Source organism: Triticum urartu, chromosome 6 (genome assembly GCF_003073215.2).
Source record: "Triticum urartu cultivar G1812 chromosome 6, Tu2.1, whole genome shotgun sequence".
Lineage (NCBI taxonomy): Eukaryota > Viridiplantae > Streptophyta > Magnoliopsida > Poales > Poaceae > Triticum > Triticum urartu.
Window position 1 is genome coordinate 507,358,197 of NC_053027.1, and position 24,840 is coordinate 507,383,036.

Genomic DNA, 24,840 nt, shown 5'->3' on the forward strand with positions numbered 1-24,840 from the left:
TGTCTGAATGTTTGTCTATATGCAGCGACGGAGTCGCGTCGAGCTCAAAAGTGGAGGTGATTCGTCAATCTTTTCTTCGGTGGCTGCTGTGGTGGTGTCGGAAGCAGGTGACAGACGTGAGTGTCAAGCTGAGAGATGTTTTGCTATCTTTTTAGTTTTGTCATGTCAATACTTATGTAACTTGTAAATTGATCTTTATGATATGAATGAGACATGTGTTACCATGAAAAAAACGTTTGTCTATATGAGATAAAAAAAACGTTCTCCAGCAGATTGTTTATATGATAGTATACCGCTCCACATTGTGTACATGTCGATGGACATTGTCTAAATATAGACGATAGGTAGACATTGTACAAATTTGGACTATGCAATAGTCAATCTGCTGGAGAGCGCTTTCGCTTCATATTATATTTCGTACACACAATCATTTCAATAGTTACAACAAGATATTAAACTATAGGAAAGAGCATATAGACAATTTGCTGAAAAACTAATTGTGTATATGAAGGAATCATTTTAGATCATTATCTATATGAACATATATACAACCAAATATATACAAGCCATTGGAGATGCTCTTAATCATTTAGTGTGATGTCTTCGACTGAATGTATCCCAATCGTTCTAATTTTCCATACTCTAGTTGTACCTCAAAAAGGAAGAAATGTTACCAGGCCAAAACACTGAATCTTATATCTCGCCCGTAGCGAGGCTAAACCTCCCAATGCAATATCTCGCCAATCCCCCAAGGTTACTCGCCTCTGTTTGAGGCTAGCAAGCTGGCTTAGCTCTACCGAGGGGTTTTGGGGAGCTTTTATGGTCTCGTTTGGATCTGTTTTAGAAGTTACTGTGCGGTTTTCTTTCTTTGTTTGTTTCTATGTGTTTTTCTTCTGTTCCTAAAAAGGTGTTTTCTTTATCGGTTTTAGCTTTTTTTCCCTTTCTTTTGAACACGTGTTAATTATTTTTTAATACACATTGTACATTTCGCATATAAACACGGAACATTATGTTTGGTAGACGCTGAATATGTTTTCAATACATGATGAATTAGTTTTTTCAAAACCATGTTTGGACATTTTTCCCGATACATGCAAAACATTTTACAAATACATGTTGAACACATTTATTTCCCAAACTACTTGAACATATTTTACATCGCATAACCTTGTTCTTGGTAGTGCCACGATCATATTCTCAAATGAGAGGGGCATTTTTCTGAATGGTACAATTTAGAAAAAATATGTGCACATTTTTTAAATCATATAAATATTTTTTAAATACGACAAACATATTCTCAAAAGACGTGATAATTATTGAAAAAAACACATGAACATTTTGCAAGTGCTTTTCAAAGTTGTGACTAACATTTTTTTGAAGGGTGTAATTTTAAAAAAAGAATTATACGATTTATTTACATTGTGTAAAAAAATTAGAAGAGTAAATAATATTCTTTAGAAACACATGTACATTTCTAAAATGTCACGGACAATTTTTTTTTAGTGTGCTCGAAACGTTTTAAAAGTTGTGCGAACATTATTTACACTGCATGAGCATTTTTCAAGATGTGCATTGAGCGGTTTTGAATTTTGAGTAAACTAATTTCAGAAATATATTTATTTAGAATATTTCCAAAATACAAATAAAACTAGAAAAACAGAAACTAATGAACGAGCCAAGCGACATGTCCCTACGAAGCCAGCTCTCTCTCACATGGGGAATCATATTCCCCGTGCGGGTGCAAAATTCTATATGTAAGGATTCCTAAGATGACCTACGGGCGACGATTAGCGGGTCTGTCCATCAGCGCGGCTGCACACTGCTGCTCGTCTCACGTTGTTGGTTTGCTCTGCTATGTTTCTTTTCCTTTTTGTTACTTGTTTTATCTTTTCATCGATTTTAGTTTTTTCATTTTACTTTGGTTTTCTTTGTTTCATCGGTGTTTTTTTCCTTTTTTGTTATACTTCCAGTTTCTTTGTATTTTTTTGTTTCTTTTCGTTTTCTTTGGTTCTTTTCTTTTTTTAGTTTCTTTATCGGTTTTATTTCTTTGAGCACATGTCTACATTTTCTCAGTAAACGGTATACATTTTTAGAGAAAATATGAAATATTTTCTGATACACATTGGATATCTTTACAACACCTTTCCGAATACACGGTAACATTCTTCAAATACACATACGTTTTTAGAGCACACGTGAAACATTTATCTGATACATGCTGCACGTTTTCAAATACATGATGTACAGTTTTTTAAACACATGTTTCGAACACTTTTCAAATAGTTGGTAATTTTTTGAATATTCATTGTACATTTCTAATGATAATAATTTTTTAAACTACGTGAAAATTTTATTTTACAATCTATATTATCTTAAAATTTCATGGACATTTTTGGGAAACATGTGAGTACATTTTTGAAATGCCACGTTCATTTTTTAGGGAAACATGTGAATAATATTCTCAAAATGTCACAAATATGTTTTTTAAACGTGGGAGTATTTGCACGTACATTTCTTTAATTGCACAAAACTTTGGTTCCTTGCTTTTCTTTTTGTATTTTTATCTTTTTTCTTCGCTTTCTTTGGTTCTTTGCTTTTCTTTTTGTTTCATTATTGGTTTTTATTTTTCTTAATACATACCTACTTTTTCTCAGTACATGATGTGCATCTTTAGAGCACACACGAACCATTTATTGATACACGTTGGATAAGTTGCAAATGCATGACATATATTTTTTAAACACTTTGTTGAATACACGGTAAGATTTTCCAAATAATCATACGTTTTTAGAGCGCACGGGAAAGAATTTTCAGATACAAGTTGGATATTATTCAAACACATGATGTAAAGTTTTTTAAAACACTTGATTTGAACGCTTTCTCAAATATACGGTACATTTCCCAAATACACATTGAACATTTTTAATGCCAATATTTTTCTAAACTACACGAACATTTTATTTTACACTGTACATTTTTTTTAAATTTCATGGACCTTATTTAGAAACATGTGAATATACTTTTAAAATGTCACATACATTTTTAGTGCAAATAAATATATTTGTAACCTACTTGAGCATTTTTTTCATCATATATAAAATTTTCAAAATGTCACAAGCATATGTTTTAAAGGCGGGAATATTTCCACATACATTTTTAATGGTACAACACTTTTTTATACTATGCAATCATATTTTTTACATTGTTTACAAAGCTTGCAAAAAATGTTGCATATAATTTTTGAAACGCTTGAACATTTTTCATTCTCATGAACTTCTGTTTGAAAATTATAAAAAAAATCAAGAACTGTGCTAACATTTTTTTACATTATGCTGACATGTTTTGAAATCAGTAGTTTTAAGTTTCGTATGTAAATTTAATTTTTTTTCATATATAAAAAGAGAAAAAAATTGATGGACGAAAGGGTGATGTCAGCCTGAAGACCCACGTCCTGCTCGGCCGGCCCACTACCGGTACCCTAAAAGGCGAGGTAGCCAGAGAACGTATCTTGTGCACCCGGCCGACTCATGCACCAGGTGTTCCGGTCGAAAGTGAGCCATTGGATTAAAAAGAGAGGGACATGATGCTCTGCAAGGGGAGCTATCGGTACATTTTGCACAATAAACCTCGAAGTCCTGTTCAATTCTGTCCTGCCCTGGCTTCTCTCCCGTTCCCTATATTCTTTCCCCTGTCTTATCTCATGTGCCACCGGACCATGGTGGGTTAGAAAAAGAAAAAAAATCGCCCATGTCATATCAATTCTTCCTTGTTATGTACACAGCGAAGGATCTCTCTCTCTCTCTCTCTCTCCTACGAGATGGCAACTGATGAAATTGAGTTCAGATCGTATCTGGTTGGCTCAGTCTTTGATTTTTTTTGGCACCATGTAATCAAGAATGTACACTTGCGAAAAAAATTAGTATGCGACCTTTTTTTGTAGTTTAGAGGGGCAGTTGTTGTACAGTTCTTGTGCGTGCTGGTGATGCTCCAGTCTGAAACACTTGATGTTCTTGCATGGAAGCATCTAAAGAAATGTATTCAGAGATCTTTGGTTCAGTTGCAAAACAACATCATTCACAACAGCTATTTATAAATATATTTCTCTCATATACTTAATATTACATAGTTGTAACTGTTGAGCTTTTCAATTGTTCGAAGAATAAATTACATGAAATTTTTGCATTTTTCGCAAAAGTCAGTAATGAGCAATCACGCAATAGTTACAACAACTGATACAAGAGCACAACTTGTCAATTTTTCTCAGGTGTTATGCACGGTTTGAAACAGAAGCTCGACCAAACAAATGTATAAATGAGGACGACACATGCCATCATATACAATCTACAGCAGAGCAACACTGCTACCTGAAAAGCAGCAGAGATTCATATATCTTAAACGTTACACATTCTATTGCATTGTCCATTTGAGGTTTCTCGAAATTCAGGCATGGGGCATGTCAAAGTTTGTATCGCTTCACTGCTGCAGGACTGCTATCCGGCTACAAATAGGCCTGAAAATAAAACATGGTATAATCAATCATATTTCTTGCTAGGTGATTACGACGAAAAGTAGGCGTTAAAAGGCAGAACAGGTAATCTTCGGAAAAGTTTGCAAATTACATCTGGTGTATATCCAGTCATTTCACAGAGCTATACCCCGTCATACCTTTTCCAAGTTTGCAGTGCATCACCATAGATAAACTGTGCACTCATAACAGAAAGCATTTCAATGTTTACTTTAGTAAGATTACATAACTTTCTGCATGTATTTGGCATGTCACATTCACTTCTTACATACAAACCTTTTTGCAGTGGACAATGTAAAGGCCTTTTCCATTTAATATCAGAAATGTGGATCGCAAACATCTAAAACATTACTAGTTCATGTACAAGAACATCACAGGAACAACTAGTAATTTACAAACTCTTCCTGTATACAGATGAAGTCCTAGGTACATATATGATTTCCCCAATTACAGGAACAACTGGTAATGTTCCTCTGAGCCCGACTCCACAGGAACATTACTAGTTCTGAGTAAATATATGATTCGGCTCTGAGAAGTTGTCCTAGGATTTAAGAGGGAACAAAACATTGCATAACATTTATCAGTTGTACACACTATTTTTCTTTGATAAATCAATTTGGTTTTCTTAATTTTTCAGTTCTTGCCAACGACTAGATTGTATTGTTTGCGTGCATCATTTTTTCCCTTTCCCATGGTAGAATCCTACTGCAGAACTAACTGTTTTCCAGTGGTAGTATGGAGGACAATACCGATGAAAGGAATTGGGGCTACTGTTGTTTGTCAAACCTTCTTAGCTAACCAGACACAGTTTACCATTGCAGTTTCACCTAGACATTTGAAGTGGTGAAAGGGTTTATGGTGGTGGCTGTTGTATATAGACAGAAGGGCGGATATAACAACACATCGATCGATACCATTTTGTTTATATGAAGGGTGTAACTTGAAGATCTATAGCAATGGATTAGGTGCTAAATTCTGTACAATATCAGTTAAAAACAGAGTAGATGAGGCTTAGCATTGTACTCTAAGTGATGTGGTATACGTACAATTAATTTTATCTAGATTCTGTACAATAGCAATGGTGCTGTAGGTACAATTAATTTTATCCTAATGATGCGGTAATATTCTCAAACTGTTGCATATGTCGTAGTTATTCTAGCCAGTTGTCGCTCTGCATCTTATTTGATCTATTGCCTACTGGAGTATGCAAGTTGTGATGTCTTGTTTCGTCCTGCGAATTATGTGTTGATATTTTCCATCAATCAGAAAATTTGCCCGATTACTAGGAATTAACAAACTCTTGCCATACACAAATGAAGTCCTAGGTAAAGATTGATATGCCATAGAAACTTTTCCTAAGCATCACAGGAACAACTAGAGTACTGGACAATGTTAAGGACCTTTTGCTAACATAGTTACTCTGAACATCGTGTGTTCACAGATAATTCTATACAGCTGAAAGATCAGACCACGCAGAGCACATCCCCTAATCTATTTTCAATATAACAATAGTAATTAGTTGTTAAACTTTACCATTATGGCTGCATCTTGCACATACACTCAAACAGTACTCTAGTTTCCAACGTGCATAAGCGAAGCTGAACCGAGGAATCAGCGCATGAATCAATACTCTAATTCGATGTACATACCTTGGATCCTTGAGCTGTAAAGGCCGATGGTCCTCTCCTATGCGGCCATATCGTCGATCCACAGAGGTACAACCCCACGTCGCTGCAGAGGCGCAATGGCAGGGAGCCGCCGCCGGACATCATGATTTGGATCTTTGGGCGCTCGTGCTTCAACGCCGAAAGCAAAGAGGAAGAGGTGCAGGAGAGGGGGGGGGGGGGGGGGATCCGCCCAATTTTTTCAGTTAACCCTAGCGGCGGCAACCTCCAGCAGACATGAGTGGTGCAGGACAGAGGAAAGGGGGATTGACGAACTTTGTTCGGGATTTGGATTCGTTCGATTTAGCTAGACATGAAGGCCTGTTCTGCAAAATGTACCAGTAACCCCCCTTGCACCGCATCCTGTCCCTCTCCTTTTAATCCAAGGGCTCACATTCCACCGGAGCACCTGGTGCACGAGTTGGTCGGGTGCACAGGATAACGTTCTCGAGGTAGCCATCTGTCTCGCAGCAAGCGGCATGGAAAACCCTATACGCCGCATTTTGCGGCAAAATGTCGACCTGTCGCATACCCATCGACCGTTCGTGGGCCAGCCCATGTTGGATGCCTCCTACAGAGAAATTCGTTAAAAAAATGAAGAGACGGAGGAATCGAACATCAAACCTCCCACAACTGGAGGTGCGTATCAAGCCACTCTAGCTTAACAACACTTGTGTCTTACACATGCAAAAAGGTCTGCTATTATCTGTTTCTTTCTTTCACGTTTTCCGTTTTCCCGTTTCTTTCTTTCTTTTATTTTTGTTCTAGAAATATCGCAATTTCAAAAAAGTTCACTATATTCAATACTTTATTCGGCTTTTTATAAAAAATGTTTGATTCTTTTTGTTCATGTTTCAATAAACATTTTGTTCTTTTCAAAAAAATGTACGAAATTTGTTTGTGTTTCAAAATGTGTTCGGTGTTTCCAAATTTGTTCGTGATTTTCAACGTTTTCAAATTTGTTCAAGCTTTCCAAAAAATGGAATTTCACATTTGCTGTCATTTTTCAAAATTTGCATGTTATTTTCAAAAAATGTTTGCGTTTTCAAATTTGTTCAAATTTTCAAAAAAGTTTTGGAATTTCACATTTGTTCCATTTTTCAAAAAAAAATCGTGTTTTTCAAAAAATTATTCGCATTTCAATTTTTTTCATGTTTTCAAAACTTGGATAGAAAATTTATAAATGTTCAAGAATTTCAAAAAATGTTTATGGTTTTAAACTTTTGTTCATACTTTCATGAAATATTCCATTTTTATTTTTTTGTTCACCAATAAAAAAATGTTTGCTGTTTGAATATTTGTTCGGAATATCATGAAATGTTCCATTTTTCAAATTTTTGTTCACAAATTCAAAAAATGTTAGCGGTTTCAAATTTGTTTGGAATTTCATAATTTGTTCACATATTCAAAAAATGTTCACGGTTACAAATTTCTTTGGAATTTCATAATTTGTTCACACGGCTTCAAATTTGTTCACAAATTCAAAAGGTGGTTCACATTATCACAAAAACAATTTCTGACTTTTCAAAATTTTTTGTTCACATATTCGAAAAATGTTCCTGTCTCTATTTTTTCATCAATTCAAAAAAGGTGCGCACTTGTTTAAAGAGACATATTGAAAGAAAGTATACTTTTAAAAAATCAATACAACAAGTAATTTCGGGTTCGCTACAGTAATTTGGATCCGGCTTGCCTGCTCCCTTCCCATGCTCCCATCCGTGCTCCCACTTCATCCTACGGTTGTCTTTTTTTCTCTTTTCTTTCTAATCTAATCTAATCATCTCCCCCCTGATTTTACGAGGATGGGGCCGGACCTTATTTTGTTCCAATCAAATCAAGCCACATACGCGGAGCACGGATGGGCACACGCCGGGGGAGCAGGCAAGTCTCGTCCCAGTAATTTGTTCCTCGTCGCGCCTGCCTTTCATTTTTGCCTTTTTCGTCCCGCGGTGAAGCTTCATGGGCCGGCCCAGTCGAGCTGCCCCTGTGCATCTGGCCGCCAATTTGACGCAAAGAGCGTCCAATAGGAGCTCTCAAGTGGCACATGGCCACTCTTCCGTGAGGGTCGGGGGATAGAGGCCATACGTGCACCATCGCCGCAAAAATAGGCTGGTCCATTTCCTCTGTTTTCGGTGTTTTGCTTCTCTGTGTCCCAACCGGTTTTCTGAACATTTTTTTTTCTCTGGGATTTTCTTCTTCTTTTGTAGGTTTCCCCTTTTTCTGTTTTTTGTTCTAAAATTCAGGACATTTTTGGGAAATTCTATATAATTGATAAATCCGGATGTAATTATTTGGATACATCAACATTTTTCGAATTCTTGGAACACCTCTTTTAATTCTTGAACATTTTTTGAATCGGTCAATTCCCGAATTGGCAACATTTTTTGAAATGCACAAACATTACTTGAATATGTGAACATTTAATGAAAATTTAAAAAGATATTAAAAATCTGTGAACATTGTTTGAATTTGTGAAAAGCATATTAATTAATAATTTTTTTGAAAAAAAGTGGAGAACACTTTTCAAATTTGTGATCATTTAGTTGAAATTATGAGAAGAATGTTTAAACTCCAGAAACATTTTTTAAAATTCATGAAAATTTATTAAATCCGAAATTTAGTTTAAAGTAGAAAAATGAAAAAAGATAAACAAAAGATAAAAAAACGAAAAAGAAAAGTAGGGGCGCCCCACAAAAGGGCCGACCCAAAGGGGCGCACATTGAATCGTATGGGGTGCGCGTTTGGGTGACTCCTATCGCCCTAAATGAGGATTAGGAGCTCCGTCTCACATCAGGTGAGACAAAGCGATGCTTGGCCAAAACCTAACAGACATAAATGTATCCTTATCAGGAATTTGAGGCCCCGGGACAAAATATAAAACGTGGCCCTAAAATTATAAAATAAAAATCATATAACTTTGAACTATCCTGGAAAATATATCGTTACTAGATGCCAAGACGAAGCAACTAGCAGGCGGGGCTTGACTGGGGGAGAGCAGCGGCCGCCGATGAATTGCAGCAGACCGGCAGACTTTGACTTGTCGGTCCGTCGAACCAGAGAAGGCGAGAGGCGGCGCGAGTGTGCGGGAGGGAGGGCCGTAGTCCTAAGGCCAACTCCACCGCGCAACCCTATCTTGTTCGGCCCCGTTCATTTAGAGTAAAACGGACAAACAAAACGGCCCAGCGCGCGATGACCCGGATTCATCTTGTCCGTTTTGTGTTCAGGCCGACCCATTTCGAGCGCAAACTTGCGTCGGGTTTGGGTCGCGACGGACACCAAACGGACTCGCGCCTCGTCCGCGTCCGGGCCGTGTGGCCGGCGGTCACCTACCTCCCATCCGCACATCAATGCGCACGAGCGGGCGACCCCACCTGTCATCCGCACATTCAAATGTCGTCGTCCTTCTTTAAAGTGGGAAGCGTGGACGAGTCGTCGTCCACACTGCCCCACGCCATCCCGCGGCCTCCTCGAAACCGGACAGCGACGAACCCAAACCCTAGCCAAGAACTCGCCGGCTGGCCGCCCGCAGCCATTGGCCTCTGGAACTACGGCCGCAAAGGCAAGCACGACCGCGAGGTTGGTTCCTCGTCGGGACGCCGCCGCGGCTCGGTGAAGAAGGAAACGCCCGCGTCGCCATCGCCACCACGTCGGGCCCCCGCGCCGCCCGCATTCTCCATCGCGCCCCCGGCCGCCGGCGAGCGCGACCGGCACTACATCGAGGCGGCCGTCTGCCGCCGGTATTGGGAAACGAGGACGCTGCTACCCTGGAGCGACGTCCACCTCCCCAATAAGTGGCACCTGTCGGCCAACCACGTGCCGATCCCGCCCTCCCGCAGAGCGGCCGTGCGCGCCGCCAGGAGATCGAGCGCCACCGCCGCCTCCTCCCGGACGACCTCTACTACGACGAGAGGTACGCCCAGACTCGCCATTGTGGGACACTTGGCTTCGCGATGAGCACGACGTGCGGCGGGCGTTATTCTTTGTCGGCACGTCGACAGGGCCGTGGCGGCCACGTGAGCCCCGAGCGGTTCCCCAGGCGCGCGGGCGTACGCGGGTGTGCGGCCTGACGCCCACGCCGTCGCCGTCGCCATCTCCATCGCCACCCCCACCTCCTTGCATGACGGCGGAGGAGGAGGCCCGGCTCATGGCGCGTGTGCTGGAGGACTCCAAGCACATGCACGACGAGCGCCAATGGGCGGACCCCGAGGAGACGATGGTGTTGGGTAACGTAGTAATTTCAAAAAATTTCCTACGCACACGCAAGATCATGGTGATGCATAACAACGAGAGTGGAGAGTGTTGTCTACGTACCTTCGTAGACCGAAGCGGAAGCGTTGACGCAACGTAGAGGAAGTAGTCGTACGTCTTCCCGGTTCAACCGATCCAAGCACCGTTACTCCGGCACATCCGAGTTCTTGGCACATGTTCAGCTCGATGACACTCCCCGGGCTCCGATCCAGCAAAGCTTCGGGGAAGAGTTCCGTCAGCACGACGGCGTGGTGACGATCTTGATGTTCAACTGTCGCAGGGCTTCGCCTAAGCACCGCTACAATATGACCGAGATGTAATATCATGGAGGGGAGCACCGCACACGGCTAAGGAACGATCACAAAGATCAACTTGTGTGTCCTAGGGTGCCCCCTTGCCCCCGTATATAAAGGAGCCAAGGGGAGGGGGCGGCCGGCCAAGGAGGGCGCGCCAAGGGGGAGTCCTACTCCCACCGGGAGTAGGACTCCCTTCTTTCTTAGTTGGATAAGGAGAAGGGGAAAGAGGAGGAAGAGGGAAAGGAAAGGGGGGGCGCCGCCCCCCTTCCCTTGTCCTATTCGGACTAGGAAGGGGAGGGGCGCGCGGCCACCTCTTGCCTCCTTTCCTCTTCTCCCTTAAGGCCCATGTAGGCCCAATAACCCCCCGGGTACTCCGGTAAAATCCCGTTTTCACCCGGAACGATTCCGATATCCAAATATAGGCTTTGAATATATCGATCTTTATGTCTCGACCATTTCGAGACTCCTCGTCATGTCCATGATCACATCCGGGACTCCGAACAACCTTCGGTACATCAAAATACATAAACTCATAATGAAACTATCATCGTAACGTTAAGCGTGCGGACCCTACGGTTCGAGAACAATGTAGACATGACCGAGACACGTCTCCGGTCAATAACCAATAGCGAAACCTAGATGCTCATATTGGTTCCTACATATTCTACGAAGATCTTTATCGGTCAGACCGCATAACAACATACGTTGTTCCCTTTGTCATCGGTATGTTACTTGCCCGAGATTCGATCGTCGGTATCTCAATACCTAGTTCAATCTCGTTACCGGCAAGTCTCTTTACTCGTTCCGTAATACATCATTTCGCAACTAACTCATTAGTTGCAATGCTTGCAAGGCTTATGTGATGTGCATTACCGAGAGGGCCCAGAGATACCTCTCCGACAATCGGAGTGACAAATCCTAATCTCGAAATACGCCAACCCAAGATGTACCTTTGGAGACACCTGTAGAGCACCTTTATAATCACCCATTTACGTTGTGACGTTTGGTAGCACAAAAAGTGTTCCTCCGGCAAACGGGAGTTGCATAATCTCATAGTCATAGGAACATGTATAAGTCATGAAGAAAGCAATAGCAACATACTAAACGATCGGGTGCTAAGCTAATGGAATGGGTCATGTCAATCAGATCATTCACCTAATGATGTGATCCCATTAATCAAATAACAACTCTTTGTTCATGGTTAGGAAACATAACCATCTTTGATTAACGAGCTAGTCAAGTAGAGGCATACTAGTGACACTCTGTTTGTCTATGTATTCACACATGTATTATGTTTCCGGTTAATACAATTCTAGCATGAATAATAAACATTTATCATGATATAAGGAAATAAATAATAACTTTATTATTGCCTCTAGGGCATATTTCCTTCAGATGGCCCTCTCCGCGGCCGGCGACGTCGCCATCCCCGAGCAGGAGATGGCGCCGAAGGAGGAGGTCGTGAAGGAGCCGCCGGTGGCCGCGTTCCACCCTGACCTGGTGGGCCAGGGGTGGAGCTGGTCGTGCTCCGCTGAGCAGATGGCGGCCGCCCTGGGGGCCGTCAACTGGTGCCCCATGCCGCCGCGGTCGCCGGAGCGGGAGGCCTCGCCTCGGGAGGAGGTGGTGCAGGCACCGCCCATCTTCCAGCCCGCCGCCCTCGTGCACCACGGACCGCCGGCCCACCTGTGGACGCCGCCGGACTACGTCGACCTCGTCAACGATGACGACGACACCGGCGGCCAGTGAAGACGGCGACGACGACGGCCACGACATTGACAGGCGCGGCAGGAGCGCGCGGGAGGCGTTTTTTTTATTTTGGTTTTATGTTAATTATGAAACTGGGCCTGAGAAACTGGGCCATTATATGGCCATACCCTATATAAGTTTTATGTTTTTTTAACTGTGTTTATTTACTTTTTTAGTCATTTCATTTAAGTTTTTTAATTTTTTTTATTCACGTCCACCCCGGACAGGTTTTGAGATGCGGCCGCGCGTTGGACGCACCCACGACCCATCGGACATGGGCGAATCCATCCGCGCCCCAAAGAAATAAAATCTGGACAAACCGAACATCCGTTTGGAGTCGCGCGGTGGAGATAGCCTAAGGCTAAAGCCCGTAATGGGCGTCCGCAGAGATTGCAGGGGATAAGCGTCAATGTGCGGGCCAAAACTGGTTTCCTCCAGTTTTCTTTTTGACAGGGGCCCTGTGCGGTGGGCCACTTCGGCCGCCCTCATAGACGGGCCTGATCCTTACGATGGTAATGTTTTCTAGCCCTTCATCAAGCACAGCCAACCCATTTACTATCGTTTTCTCAAAAAAAAAAATTTTACTATCTCCATTAAAAAATACGTATAAGACGTTTTGGTAGGCCATTCGGCCTATGGAAAGGCCTGCAGTTTTTATAGAGAGAGAAAGGGCACCCGCCCCTGTCCATTTCATAGAAATGTAAACAACAAGGCCTGCCCAGCAAGGCCTGCAGGATTTACTCAAGAAAAAAAAAGGGAAAGGCCTCCAGGGGCAATAACTGAGCAGAAATGTGCCAGTACGAGTATTATCTCAGAATAAACCACACAGAGTTCCGTCCCAAACAGGCAGAGTATGTCATTTATAGGCTACACCATAAACATGGGGGCTAACGATATATGCAGATGACAGGCGCACCGCGTTCAGGCTCAAGCTCGAGAACCCGGCTTCCTTGATGTTTTCAGCTGTTTTCCTGGTGAGGTGGCACCCGTCAGCGACAAATTGCTGCAGAGGATCAAGGGCACCTTGCACGAACTGGAGGAAGGAACCATCTACGAGCGGACAAAATGAGCAGGAAATCAAGCAATGCACAGCAGCACAGGGACATATGTCTTCAACATAGAATAACAATTAACAAGCAACCACCAGAGGTTATGCATGCTAGTAGCTGGGGGTACCTGCTGCAGCAACATGCTCAATGAATAGGTAGAGACCACCGGGCTTTAGGACTCTCTTTATTTCTGCAGAAGTTAATGCCCAGAGTTATTCAAATAGAAAATGGTGGTTCTTAAAAGGAAAGGAAATACCGAAACATAGAAATGGAACTTAGGTCAGTAGCCAACTAGCCAATAACCTCAACTCATGGTGAGTGTGATGCGTAAAAATGGAGGCCAGAGTGTGGTCTGTAGTCTTTTTGAAACGAAGGTAGAGAGATCTCTACATAATATTCAAAAAGGCCAAACAGGCCAAGAATACAAACGCAGCAATCTCAGACCAAAGGTTGAAGAAAAGAGCTGCCAATGCCCGAAAGCAAAGACAAAAACCACAAAGAAGCCAAACAGAAAGATAAAAGGAAGGGAAAACTTAGGTGCCCCAGTCAAACAACATACTCCCTCCGTCCCAAAATTCTTGTCTTAGATTTGTCTAGATACAGATGTATCAAATACTAAAACGTGACTTGATACATCCGTATCTAGACAAATCTAAGACAAGAATTTTGGGACGGAGGGAGTACTATGTAATATTTATTTATAGCAAATGCAATGCCAATAATCCATGCATCATTATTCAGTAATGCAAATGGTACTCCTAAGGAAATGATAATGACTTTTAACTAGACAAGAATTGATGACATAGCATCATAGTCATTTTACCATTGAAATGTTTTTTGACTAGGAATTCGCCAACACACTGCTCTGCAATTCAATGTTCTGTATGTAGGAGTTATCGGTAAATGAATGCCCTATGTTGAACAGTATATCGGGTTAAATATTTCCATCTTAGTGCATCAACAGAGGACAATCCAGTTAGGCAGTTACCATTTAGCCAAAAAATAATAGTATGATGCGTTTTGTCTGTTGGAAGGCAAACTGATGGTATAGAGAATGTGTCATAAAGTGGTATCTTCTTAGCCAATCTAATTGCAACAACAACAAAGTCTTCCAGTCCCAAGCAAGTTCGGGTAGGCTAGAGTTGAAACCCCCATAAGATGTCGAAACCTAGTCATGGTTTTGGCACATGGATAGCTTAGCCCATCTAATTGCCTTACCAACAAAACTGAAGTTCTCAGATGACATAAACTTAGAACTATGTTACCTCTTAATGCCATATCAGTGTCCTTTACCGAACACAGCACCAATGTACCAATAACTGCATCCATGGAATCATCCTCTGCTGGCAAAGCTTCGGCGACCTAGGTAAAGCCATGCATACAAAACAGTTCTCATGCTAACAAAATGTAAGCAGACACCTAGTCCATGATCATAACTCATAAGGCATCATACTTCCATACCCCTCTTCTGAAAGTGAAATTTGATTGCGGAAGCCCGGCAGAATTTGCTGCTGCTCTAGAATACTCCTCCATGTACATGTTAGGATCTACCCCAGTTACATTTACACCATCAGCACTTGCATAGTACTTTAAGTTGGGGCCTGTCCCAACACCAAGCTCCAGAATGTTCTCTCCCGCAACTGACAATTGGGAGAAGAGATTCGATTTATACTGCGCAATCTGCAAGCTTCACCAAGTGAAATGTTTAGTGAGAACATAACACGTTGTAAATATCACATCTCCGTTCCTGAAAACATATGACTGTATTTTTTATAGTAAAACTAAAACTACTGATCAGGTGATCATGGATATAACAAATAAGTACTAACACTTAACAGAACAGCACTCCAAGTGCCCACTTCTGACATTTATCTTCTCACCGGATGAAAATAAAAGTATGCATTACTTGAGACGCTTCACGAATCACGAGTTCACTATGTCATATTGTGCAATTCAATCAGATAGGAAACCAGACCGGCAATATCACAGATTGAAACATCCGAGAATTTGGGTTCGGTGGGTTCAGTTAGCTGCCCAGTTGCTGACACAGACTTGCAATCCTATGATGAGTTGTCTCATGGAAGTTGGTTAACACGTGACAAACTTGGGAATGATAAAGCAGTGGAACAAATATTAGGGGAAAATTATATACCTCGGCTTCATAAGACTGCATGCCCTTGTCCATGGCCGTCGCGTAAAGCTTCTCGTACCAGCCAGGCCTCGCTGGGTGCACCCGTTCAAGCATCACCTGCACCAAGCCACACCAAGTAAAATATAAGATTGTCACGAAGCCATGTAATTTGCATCGCAGATAGTGAATTGGTGACCGGAATAAGATTGGGCGTGAAGGAGCTTACGGCGGGGTCGATGGCTGGGGCGGCGAGGCACGGGGGGTTGACGAGATGGAGGAGGCCGGCGGCAGAGGATGCACCAAGGAGGTGGCGGCGGCCGCAGCGGCAGCTCCCAAGGATAGCTACTAGAGTGCTTCTGCGGCGGGGTTTGAGGTTAGGATGTGAGCCGCGGCTGGGGACGGCGACCGCCGGGAGCGCGACGAGGCACCGCATGCCGAAGATGTTGGGGAACGGGGAGAGGAGTACGTGAACCAGGCTCGAAGGCGTAAACCACAACGCTCTGACACGGTTTTTTTTTCTTTGATAATCTGACACGGTTAGGCTTATAAATTGCCGGGACATCGAAAGCCCAAAATCCCATATTTAGTTAGGTCGAGCCCATCAATATCTGGACATACTCCTTTTAACGATATTCTATGGGCTTTCCCTAGGCAAACGATATTCTATGGGCTTTCCTAGGCAAACGCCCGACGCGGCGAATCCTATTCCCCGCGTAGCTCGGGGAATAGTAATCAAAGGTGCACCCTCCGGCACGCCTCGTCCTCTGTACAAAGAGACGACCCGTTGTACCTTTTCCCCCACTGGTTTCGAGGAAGGCTAGCAAATTCGAAGGAATCATTGAATGAAAAAGGAGCAAAGAATGAAAAAAGACAGTCTCTACTAGTCTTCACTCTTGTGGTTTTCTCTTTGTCGGTTTTTGTTTTCTTATTTGAAACCTTTCTTGAACCAGTTTTTTTAAACATTTTTCATTATTATTTTCATTTTTTTAAATCTTCAACTTGCAAAGTTTTCTTAAATCCCCGAATATTTTTTGAAATTCTTGATTTTTTAAGAAAATGATGCACACCTTTAAAATTTTGAACAATTTTTTTAAATACGTGAATATCCTGTAAAATTGTGAAAATTTTCAGGTTTGCAAATAAATTATGAAATCACTAAAGATTTTCAAAATACATATCATTTTTTTTATTTCATGAACACTTTTCAAAATCACGATTTTTTTAGTTATGAAATTTTTCATAACCGTAATTGTTTTTTGAAATTGCAGATAATTTTTGAAATCATGGACATTTTTTAATTCATGATGTTTGAAAGTTAAAAACATTTTTTTGAATTCGTGAACAACCCCGAACATTTTTTATAAAGTCATGAACATTTTTTCAGATTTGGGATTCATGAACATTTTCGAAGTAAAAACAAGCAAAAAAAAGAAACAAAAAACAGGGCACCCCGTCTCGCACTTGGGCTGGCCCAAAGTGCGCACACGAGAAGGGGGGGGGTGGTGCGTGATTCCTCGCTTTGCACGACGCGGCGCGAAGAATAGGAGCTCTCGCCCGCGTAACATCGTGTCCTAGGAAGCTCGAGCTCGGCGAGACGAGGGTGGAGCTACGGTGGTGAGCAGAAGTGGTGGTTGACGGACAACGAAGAACTGAGTATGAGTCGACGACGACACAATGGTGAGCCGTGACTATGCATGTGTAGGCGAGGAAGGATTGCGGCGGAGAAGTGGTGACACAAAACAACAATTTGCGACAAACTTGGTGGTGAACGTACGACGGGGAACGGGCCTGAACCAACGAGGACGTGACAACAAGCACTGTTGGCACATGTGTAAGCGAGGATGGGATCACGTTAGAGCTGGCCGCAACACAGTGGAGGCGAGGATGAAGCTTGTGGGTGGGGGTGGGGGTGCTCGTGTAGCGTACTGGTGTTGGAGAGGGGAAGGGTGGGGTTGGAAAGAAAGTAGGGGAAGAGGTTGACCAGGGGAGGCAACATGACAGCGAAAACGAGTGGTGGGGGACACCGGTTCGACCGTGTCAACTGGAATGCAGGGCGGCAAACACGAGGGAAAACAGTGGGTTGTGTGTTCCTAATGACGCCACATGTAGCTCGCGGAATAGAAGGTCTCCTTTCGCCGTGTGTGCACAGTTAGAGCAACTTTCACAAATGTAGCCATAACGGTAACTTCCATAACACACACGAAGCATAGTACATAATTTTTGCAGGGCTGTCCGCAAACACATAGTCGCCGTAATATAGTCTTCAAATTTTCTTTGTTTCTATATCTTATTTACAATTTATATCAAACGTTGCAATAATTCAACAAATATTATTACAAACCATTAATAAAAAATATCACATAATCCAAATGCAATAAATAATACAATCAAATAAATTGTGAAAGTAAAAAATAAATTAACTTTAAACAAATTTAAACATATTATCTTCCAACTAGCTGTCAATGATGCTCAATGAGTTTCTCCTTTGACTGATGATGGAACGCCCAGTCTTAAATCTTTTGATACGCCTCAAGAAATGATTAATTGCGGCTTCTGTCCTTGTGAGGCCTGGCAATTGTGCCAATATCTTCAGTTAGTTGGGATTGCGATATCCCTATCATATTCTATGACTATGTTGTGTATGACCACACAACATGCTATAATATTTGTAAGACATCCTCCCAGACAATTGAAAACTTTGCATGCAGCACTCCAAATGCCCTCGGATTGTCTTTCCTCTAAGCCTCCTGCACTTTGGCGATATGCTTAGGTTTCCTACTCTCGGTATTAGACACCCTGTTCACAAATATTGACAAAGATGGATAGGTGCCATCGACTAGATAGTAGCCTTTCACCTTTGTCATACTTATCATCGTTCAGTGTGAAGTTACAAGGTGAAGAAGTACCACCAGCTAGCCTTACAAACTGATGAGATCTCCGCAGGACATTGATGTCATTGTGAGATCCACAACCTAAAGTAACAATGCCATATTCATAAATCTTCGGAGGCAACAACTTTTTAAATTATTGTTAAATCCTTGCAATGCCAAGTGAATTAGTCGTGCCAAGCTTCAAGGCAATTCTTCCACCTCTAATGCATTCAATCAATACTTTCGGTTTCCTACTTTTTAAAGACTCTGCTAGAGCAGCCTTTTTAACCAAAATTATCATAATGACTGTTATTATGACAATCAAACCGATACGTCGACTCCCCATAGGTTGCTCTAACACCCGGCACAGTTCAGTCATAGTGATCCTAAGAAACATTTAGCAGTTGCTAAAAGAGAGAAGTTCAGTCATAACGATACGTCGACTCCCCTTAGGTTGCTCTTACACCCTGCACAGTTCAGTCATAGTGATCCTAAGAAACATTTAGCGGTGGCTAAAAGGAGAGAAGTTCAGTCATATCGGCATTGCCCACTATATGCGTGTACAGTTATGTATGCTAGTGTTGATCTTGTCGAAGTTCAGAGAGTGTAAACCTTCAGCCAAGGCTTCAGCTCTAGCTTGTACGCATGATCATTCAGACGCATGGTTTGGCCTCGTGTGCTGCCGGAGCTTGGCCTCTGCAGTGCCGCTGCCGCACCATCACCTTTCTCTCTTGTACTGTTTCATCAAAACTGACAAGTGACAGGGGGGCAAAGGCGAGACAGGGGCAACCGGAGCCGCAGAATCACACTAGCTAGACGCGTGGTTCGGCCTGTCTAACTGTCTTTCGCCGAGCGGGATGTGATACGTGTCGGGACCGCGAGCTCAGTACCACGGCGACGTCCAGGTCTCTCTCTGTCTGCATGTGATGCCTCCTTCCCTGCTCCGATGCTTCTCCCATGGTTTACCGCTCGAGACACGTCGTTTCGCCGCTGTCGAGTGGTAGAGCAGGAGGTAAAAGGCTCCTTGGATCCTCTCGAGTTTGTTATTACCGGCGCGAGTACAAGGGTACACTTCTCCCGTTTCACCACAGTGCCTTGTAGTAGTACTACCTAACGTACTGCTGCCGTCTTTCACTGCTCAGGAGTCGGGTGAGCACATCGCAATTAGGTCATGTTTGGTTCCAAATAAGTCACCAACTTATAAGTTAAAAAATGAAAAAAGTGATTTATTTTGCCAACAGACTCAATTTATAAGTCACCTCAACTTATAAGTCATAAGTTGCTCCACCACAACTTAAAACTTATAAGTCACTCCCTTTTGTATGGGTCCCACCACCTTTACATAAAAAAACAAGGTGAAAAGGTGTGCTCAGATGACTTATAAATCAGATGACAACCAAACAGGCGTAACTTATAAATTACTCGTTTTAAGTCGCCTGACTTATAAGTCAGATGACTTATTAGAACCAAATAGGCCCTTATGCTGCCGATCGGGGAGGCCTCTTGCTAGCTTGCTGTTTTTTTTCTGCCACGCGCCTCGTCCTTGATGCCGGAAAATAAAGCGACCCCAACTTCTGTCAAAGCTCATCCTCACCCAACTAACACACAACGTGTTTGTTTTTTTGTCTCTTTGAGTCGGTCAGACGGACACCAAAGTTTGGACATGTCGGACAGCCCATAGGTGCGCCGTGCCGAATGCTTTTCTATATTCTTTTGACAAATTTCTAAATTAAAGAAATATACATTGCTGCCAAAAGTTCGTTCGTTTATTAATTATAAAACTAAAATCATTAATTAAAATATAAATAAAGGACGACCATAACTGTCACACGTGTATGCGTTAAGGAATCTGCCACATATTTTGTGTGGTGTCTCAGATGACCAGCCCACACGTCTACGTCTGGGAAAAACAACTAGCGTCCACACGTCTTTTTTTTCTTGCGGTCCCTCTCACACACCTACGTGTGGGCAAAATGCATAACACCCACACGAACTCTCTCAGCCACCTACCTCATGGTGCCGCACGCCCCGCATGACAGTCACCACGCGTCTCCGCAGTTGCCATGGTCCGGACCCTCTTCAATGTCCGTTTAACTGCAGTTGCCATGTCGCTGAATTACAGTTGCCATGTCGAACAACTACAGTTGCCATGGTTGCTCAACTGCAGTTGCCATCTCAGGTCAAGTGCCAGAGGCCATTTTGGACAACTGCAGTTGTTGCCATGTATGATCTGGTTTATTATAGTTGCCATGATTTGAAAACTTTAGAGGTTGCCGCCTACTAACACTAAGCAGTTGCCATGTATGGTCTGGTTTACTACAGTTGCCAAGATTTGAAAACCTTAGGAGTTGCCACCTACTAACACTAGGCAGGTGCCGTGTAACGCTACAAAGAGACATGGCAAAACAATATGTTCGGGTAAAAGAGAGAGTATCCATCTGCTTACAAGCACACTAGGACAGTTGCCGTGTACCCTGCAAAACACATGGCAACTGACATGTTCAGGTAAAAAAAAGAGAGAGTTGACATCTACTTACAAGCACACTAGGGCAGTTGCCATGTACACCGCAAAACACATGACAACTGGCAGATTGGGTATGGGAGAGAAGACGGGCGTGTGGACGAGATGACAAATGCCCACACACCAGCCCTTGTGCGTGAAAATTGGCGTGTGGGCGAATTAAACGCCCACACACCGGCCCTTTCGTGTGGTCAAACGGACGTGTGGATGACCGGGTGAATGCCCACACACTAGTGCAGTCCTACGTGGTACCACAAACATGCCAAGATCCGTGCACCCATAAACGAACGCGGATCCACGCATGTGGGCGAAATGCAAACGCCCCCATGTGTGGGCGTTAGTGTTTTCGTAAATAAAAGCCTACATCTAGTGGCCACCGTTGCAATTGTCCTCGTCGGTGAGGTTGATGTAGACCAGCGTCGGCGCGTAAACTGGCGCCTTTTGCTCTTGCTCTTCCTGTTGCTGCGCCTTCTCCTCCTTCCCTTCCATTGCCTGTTGCTGCTGCTCGTCCTCCTGTTTCACGCCCACCCACTCGAGCATGGACAACACCAGCTCCGACATGCACGGGAGCATGGACGCCCATGACCACAAGTGCCCCACCAGTGGCGCCAATGGCCACATGTCGTGTTGTAGCTCCGGCATGGCGTGAGCGGGGGAGCGTCGACCTACACTCCGGCTAATTTGGCAAGTGCCACTGGCAGGCCAGGGAACCTGGTGAGCTCTTCAAGCTCGGAGTCTACAATGGCCTTCCTGTAGGCCTCATCGGGCTCCTCCTCCTCCACCGTCGGCTGTGGTGATCGAGCGCGTGGGGCGCGGGGCGGCGCACGACCCGAGAAGCATGACCGGTGGCGCTGGTCGTGCTCGTCGGTGAAACACATGTTCCGGTGTATGGGGTCCAACACATGGATGCATTTCGTCCGTTTTTGTCCGCACGACAACTCTAATGCATGGATGCATGTTGTCCGTCTTGGTACGCGTGGGCAGGAATGACGGTCCAACACATGGAGGCAACCCTATTTTGTATCTGTCTGTTGTCTGTGTGGATCAGATACACCCCAAATTTGGGTCGGGTTTGCGTCCACACGGACGCGCTACGCATCTGCTCATTGTCTTTTTAAATGACACGTGCAGGGGGGGTGGACTACATCACCCACTCTTCTCCCTCCCCCTGCTCCCCAGATGCCCGAAAGTCACAGTCAAACCTAGCTATTGTGGCTGCTCACCATGCCGTGGAAGTGCATGCCCGAAGTGCACGACCATGAGTTGGGCTCCACCTCGGGGAGCCGCAGCATGGCGATCTTCAACATGACGTTGCTGTTGGGGAACGTTGCATGGAAAACAAAAAAGTTTCTGCGCACACGCAAAATCTATCCATGGAGAGGCATAGCTAAGAGAGGGGAGAATGTGTCTACGTACCCTTATAGACCGTTAAGCGGAAGCGTTTATCAACGCGGTTGATATAGTCACACACCTTCACGATCCGCCCGATCAAGTACCAAACGTACGACACCTTCGCGTTCAACACATGTTCAGCTCGATGACGTCCTCGCCTTCTCGATCCAGCAATACGGGCGAAGTAGTAAATGAGTTCTGGAAGCACGACGGATGATAGACTACTCATATCAATAAGGAATTCCTTTTTTTCGGAAGCCCATTCGGACATAACTCCAAAGTTAAGTGTACTTAACTTGGAGTAATTTCAGGATGGGTGACCGACCGGGAAGTTGCTCCTGAATGCGCATGAGTGAGGACAAAGTGCACAGAAAAGACTAGTATTGATCTATGGGGCCAGCCTAGATCCCACCAGGAGTAACGACCATCTGCGGGTGTGTCCGGGGCGTTACAAGTTGGTAGCAGAGCCGACCCTCGCGGTTACACGGATGTTCGCGGACAGGTGCGCGGTCATGTTGTTCATGACGTTTGTGACCCGTCGTGGGACACGACATGGCACATGTACCGGACTAGTATTGATTTGTGGGGCCAGTCTAGATAGCGCCAGGAGTAACGACCACCAGCGGATGTGTCTGGGGCGTTACATGAAGCAACTATCTCCGCAGGGCTTCGCCGAGCACTACGAAAATATGACTGAGGATGAACTAGACGGAGAGGGGCACCACACACAGCTTGGGGATCATGGTCTGTGTTGCCCCTCTCCCTCCTCTCATATATATAGGTGGAGGGGGGAGAGGAGGCAGCCCTAGGGCGCGCCCCAAGTGGCCGGTGGCTGCCCTAGGCGCCAGCCTAGCCGCGCCCCCTTCCATATTTGAACATGGAGGGAAAGGAAAGGGGGCAAGCTGCCTTACGGCGCCACCCTTCCTTTCCCTCCCTCCTTGGCACGTGGGTGATGTCTACTACACAACCTTCTTCTTGTAGACGTTGTTGGGCCTCCAAGTGCAGAGGTTTGTAGGACAGTAGCAAATTTCCCTCAAGTGGATGACCTAAGGTTTATCAATCCGTGGGAGACGTAGGATGAAGATGGTCTCTCTCAAGCAACCCTGCAACCAAATAACAAAGAGTCTCTTATGTCCCCAACACACCCAATACAATGATAAATTGTATAGGTGCACTAATTCGGCGAAGAGATGGCGATACAAGTGCAATATGGATCGTAATACATGTGTGAATATATAGACCACAACATGTCCCTAGTAAGCCTCTAGTTGACTAGCTCGTTGATCAACATATAGTCATGGTTTTCTGACTATGGACATTAGATGTCATTGATATCGGGATCACATCATTAGAAGAATGATGTGATGGACAAGACCCAATCTGAAGCATAGCACAAGATCGTGTAGTTCGTCTGCTAGAGCTTTTCTAATGTCAAGTATCTTTTCCTTAGACCATGAGATTGTGCAACTCCCGTATACTGTAGGAATACTTTGGGTGTGCCAAACATCACAACGTAACTGGGTGACTATAAAGGTGCACTACGGGTATCTCCGAAAGTGTCTGTTGGGTTGGCACGAATCAAGACTGGGATTTGTCACTCCGCATGACGGAGAGGTATCTCTGGGCCCACTCGGTAAAACATCATCGTAATGAGCTCAATGTGACTAAGGGTTGGTCACGGGATGATGCGTTACGGAACGAGTAAAGTGACTTGCCGGTAACGAGATTGGACGAGGTATTGGAATACCGACGATCGAATCTCGGGCAAGTAACGTACCGATTGACAAAGGGAATTGAATACGGGATTGATTGAATCCTCAACATCGTGGTTCATTCGATGAGATCATCGTGGAATTTGTGGTTGGCTATTGGCCGAAGAGTTGTCTCGGTCATGTCTGCATGGTTCCCGAACCCATAGGGTCTACACACTTAAGGTTCGGTGACGCTAGGGTTGTAGAGATATTAGTATGCGGTAACCCGAAAGTTGTTCGGAGTCCCGAATGAGATCCTGGACGTCACGAGGAGTTCCGGAATGGTCCGAAGGTAAATATTTATATATAGGAAGTCCAGTTTTGGCCACCGGGAAAGTTTTGTGGTCGCCGGTATTGTACCGGGACCACCGAAAGGGTCCCGGGGGTCCACCGGGTGGGGCCACCTATCCCGAAGGGCTTCATGGGCTGAAGTGGGAAGGGAACCAGCCCCTAGTGGGCTGGTGCGCCCCCCATGGGCCTCCTCCTGCGCCTAGGGTTAGAAACCCTAGGGGTGGGGGCGCCTCCACCTGGCTTGGGGGCCAAGCCAACCCCTTGGCCGCCGCCCCCCATCTAGATGGGATCTAGAGGGGCCGGCGCCCCCTAGCCCCTATATATAGTGGAGGGGAGGGAGGGCTGTCTCACCCAAG

The 24,840-nt window shown here is 44.2% G+C and overlaps 1 protein-coding gene and 1 long non-coding RNA gene across 2 annotated transcripts; both read right to left on the minus strand.

The window, feature by feature from the left end:
- Positions 1–4,220: 4,220 nt before the first annotated feature.
- LOC125512550 lies at positions 4,221–6,498 on the minus strand. Its single transcript, XR_007285418.1, has 2 exons — positions 6,175–6,498; positions 4,221–4,510 (listed from the first exon to the last, which is right to left on the minus strand). It is a non-coding gene; the product is annotated as an uncharacterized LOC125512550 (long non-coding RNA).
- Positions 6,499–13,229: 6,731 nt separating this feature from the next.
- LOC125514641 (putative methyltransferase-like protein 7A) lies at positions 13,230–16,170 on the minus strand. Its single transcript, XM_048679981.1, has 6 exons — positions 15,886–16,170; positions 15,681–15,776; positions 14,990–15,208; positions 14,794–14,890; positions 13,656–13,718; positions 13,230–13,529 (listed from the first exon to the last, which is right to left on the minus strand). The coding sequence occupies exons 1-6, from the start codon at positions 16,090–16,092 to the stop codon at positions 13,336–13,338; spliced, it is 876 nt and encodes a 291-aa protein (XP_048535938.1). The 5' UTR covers positions 16,093–16,170; the 3' UTR covers positions 13,230–13,335.
- Positions 16,171–24,840: the final 8,670 nt, after the last annotated feature.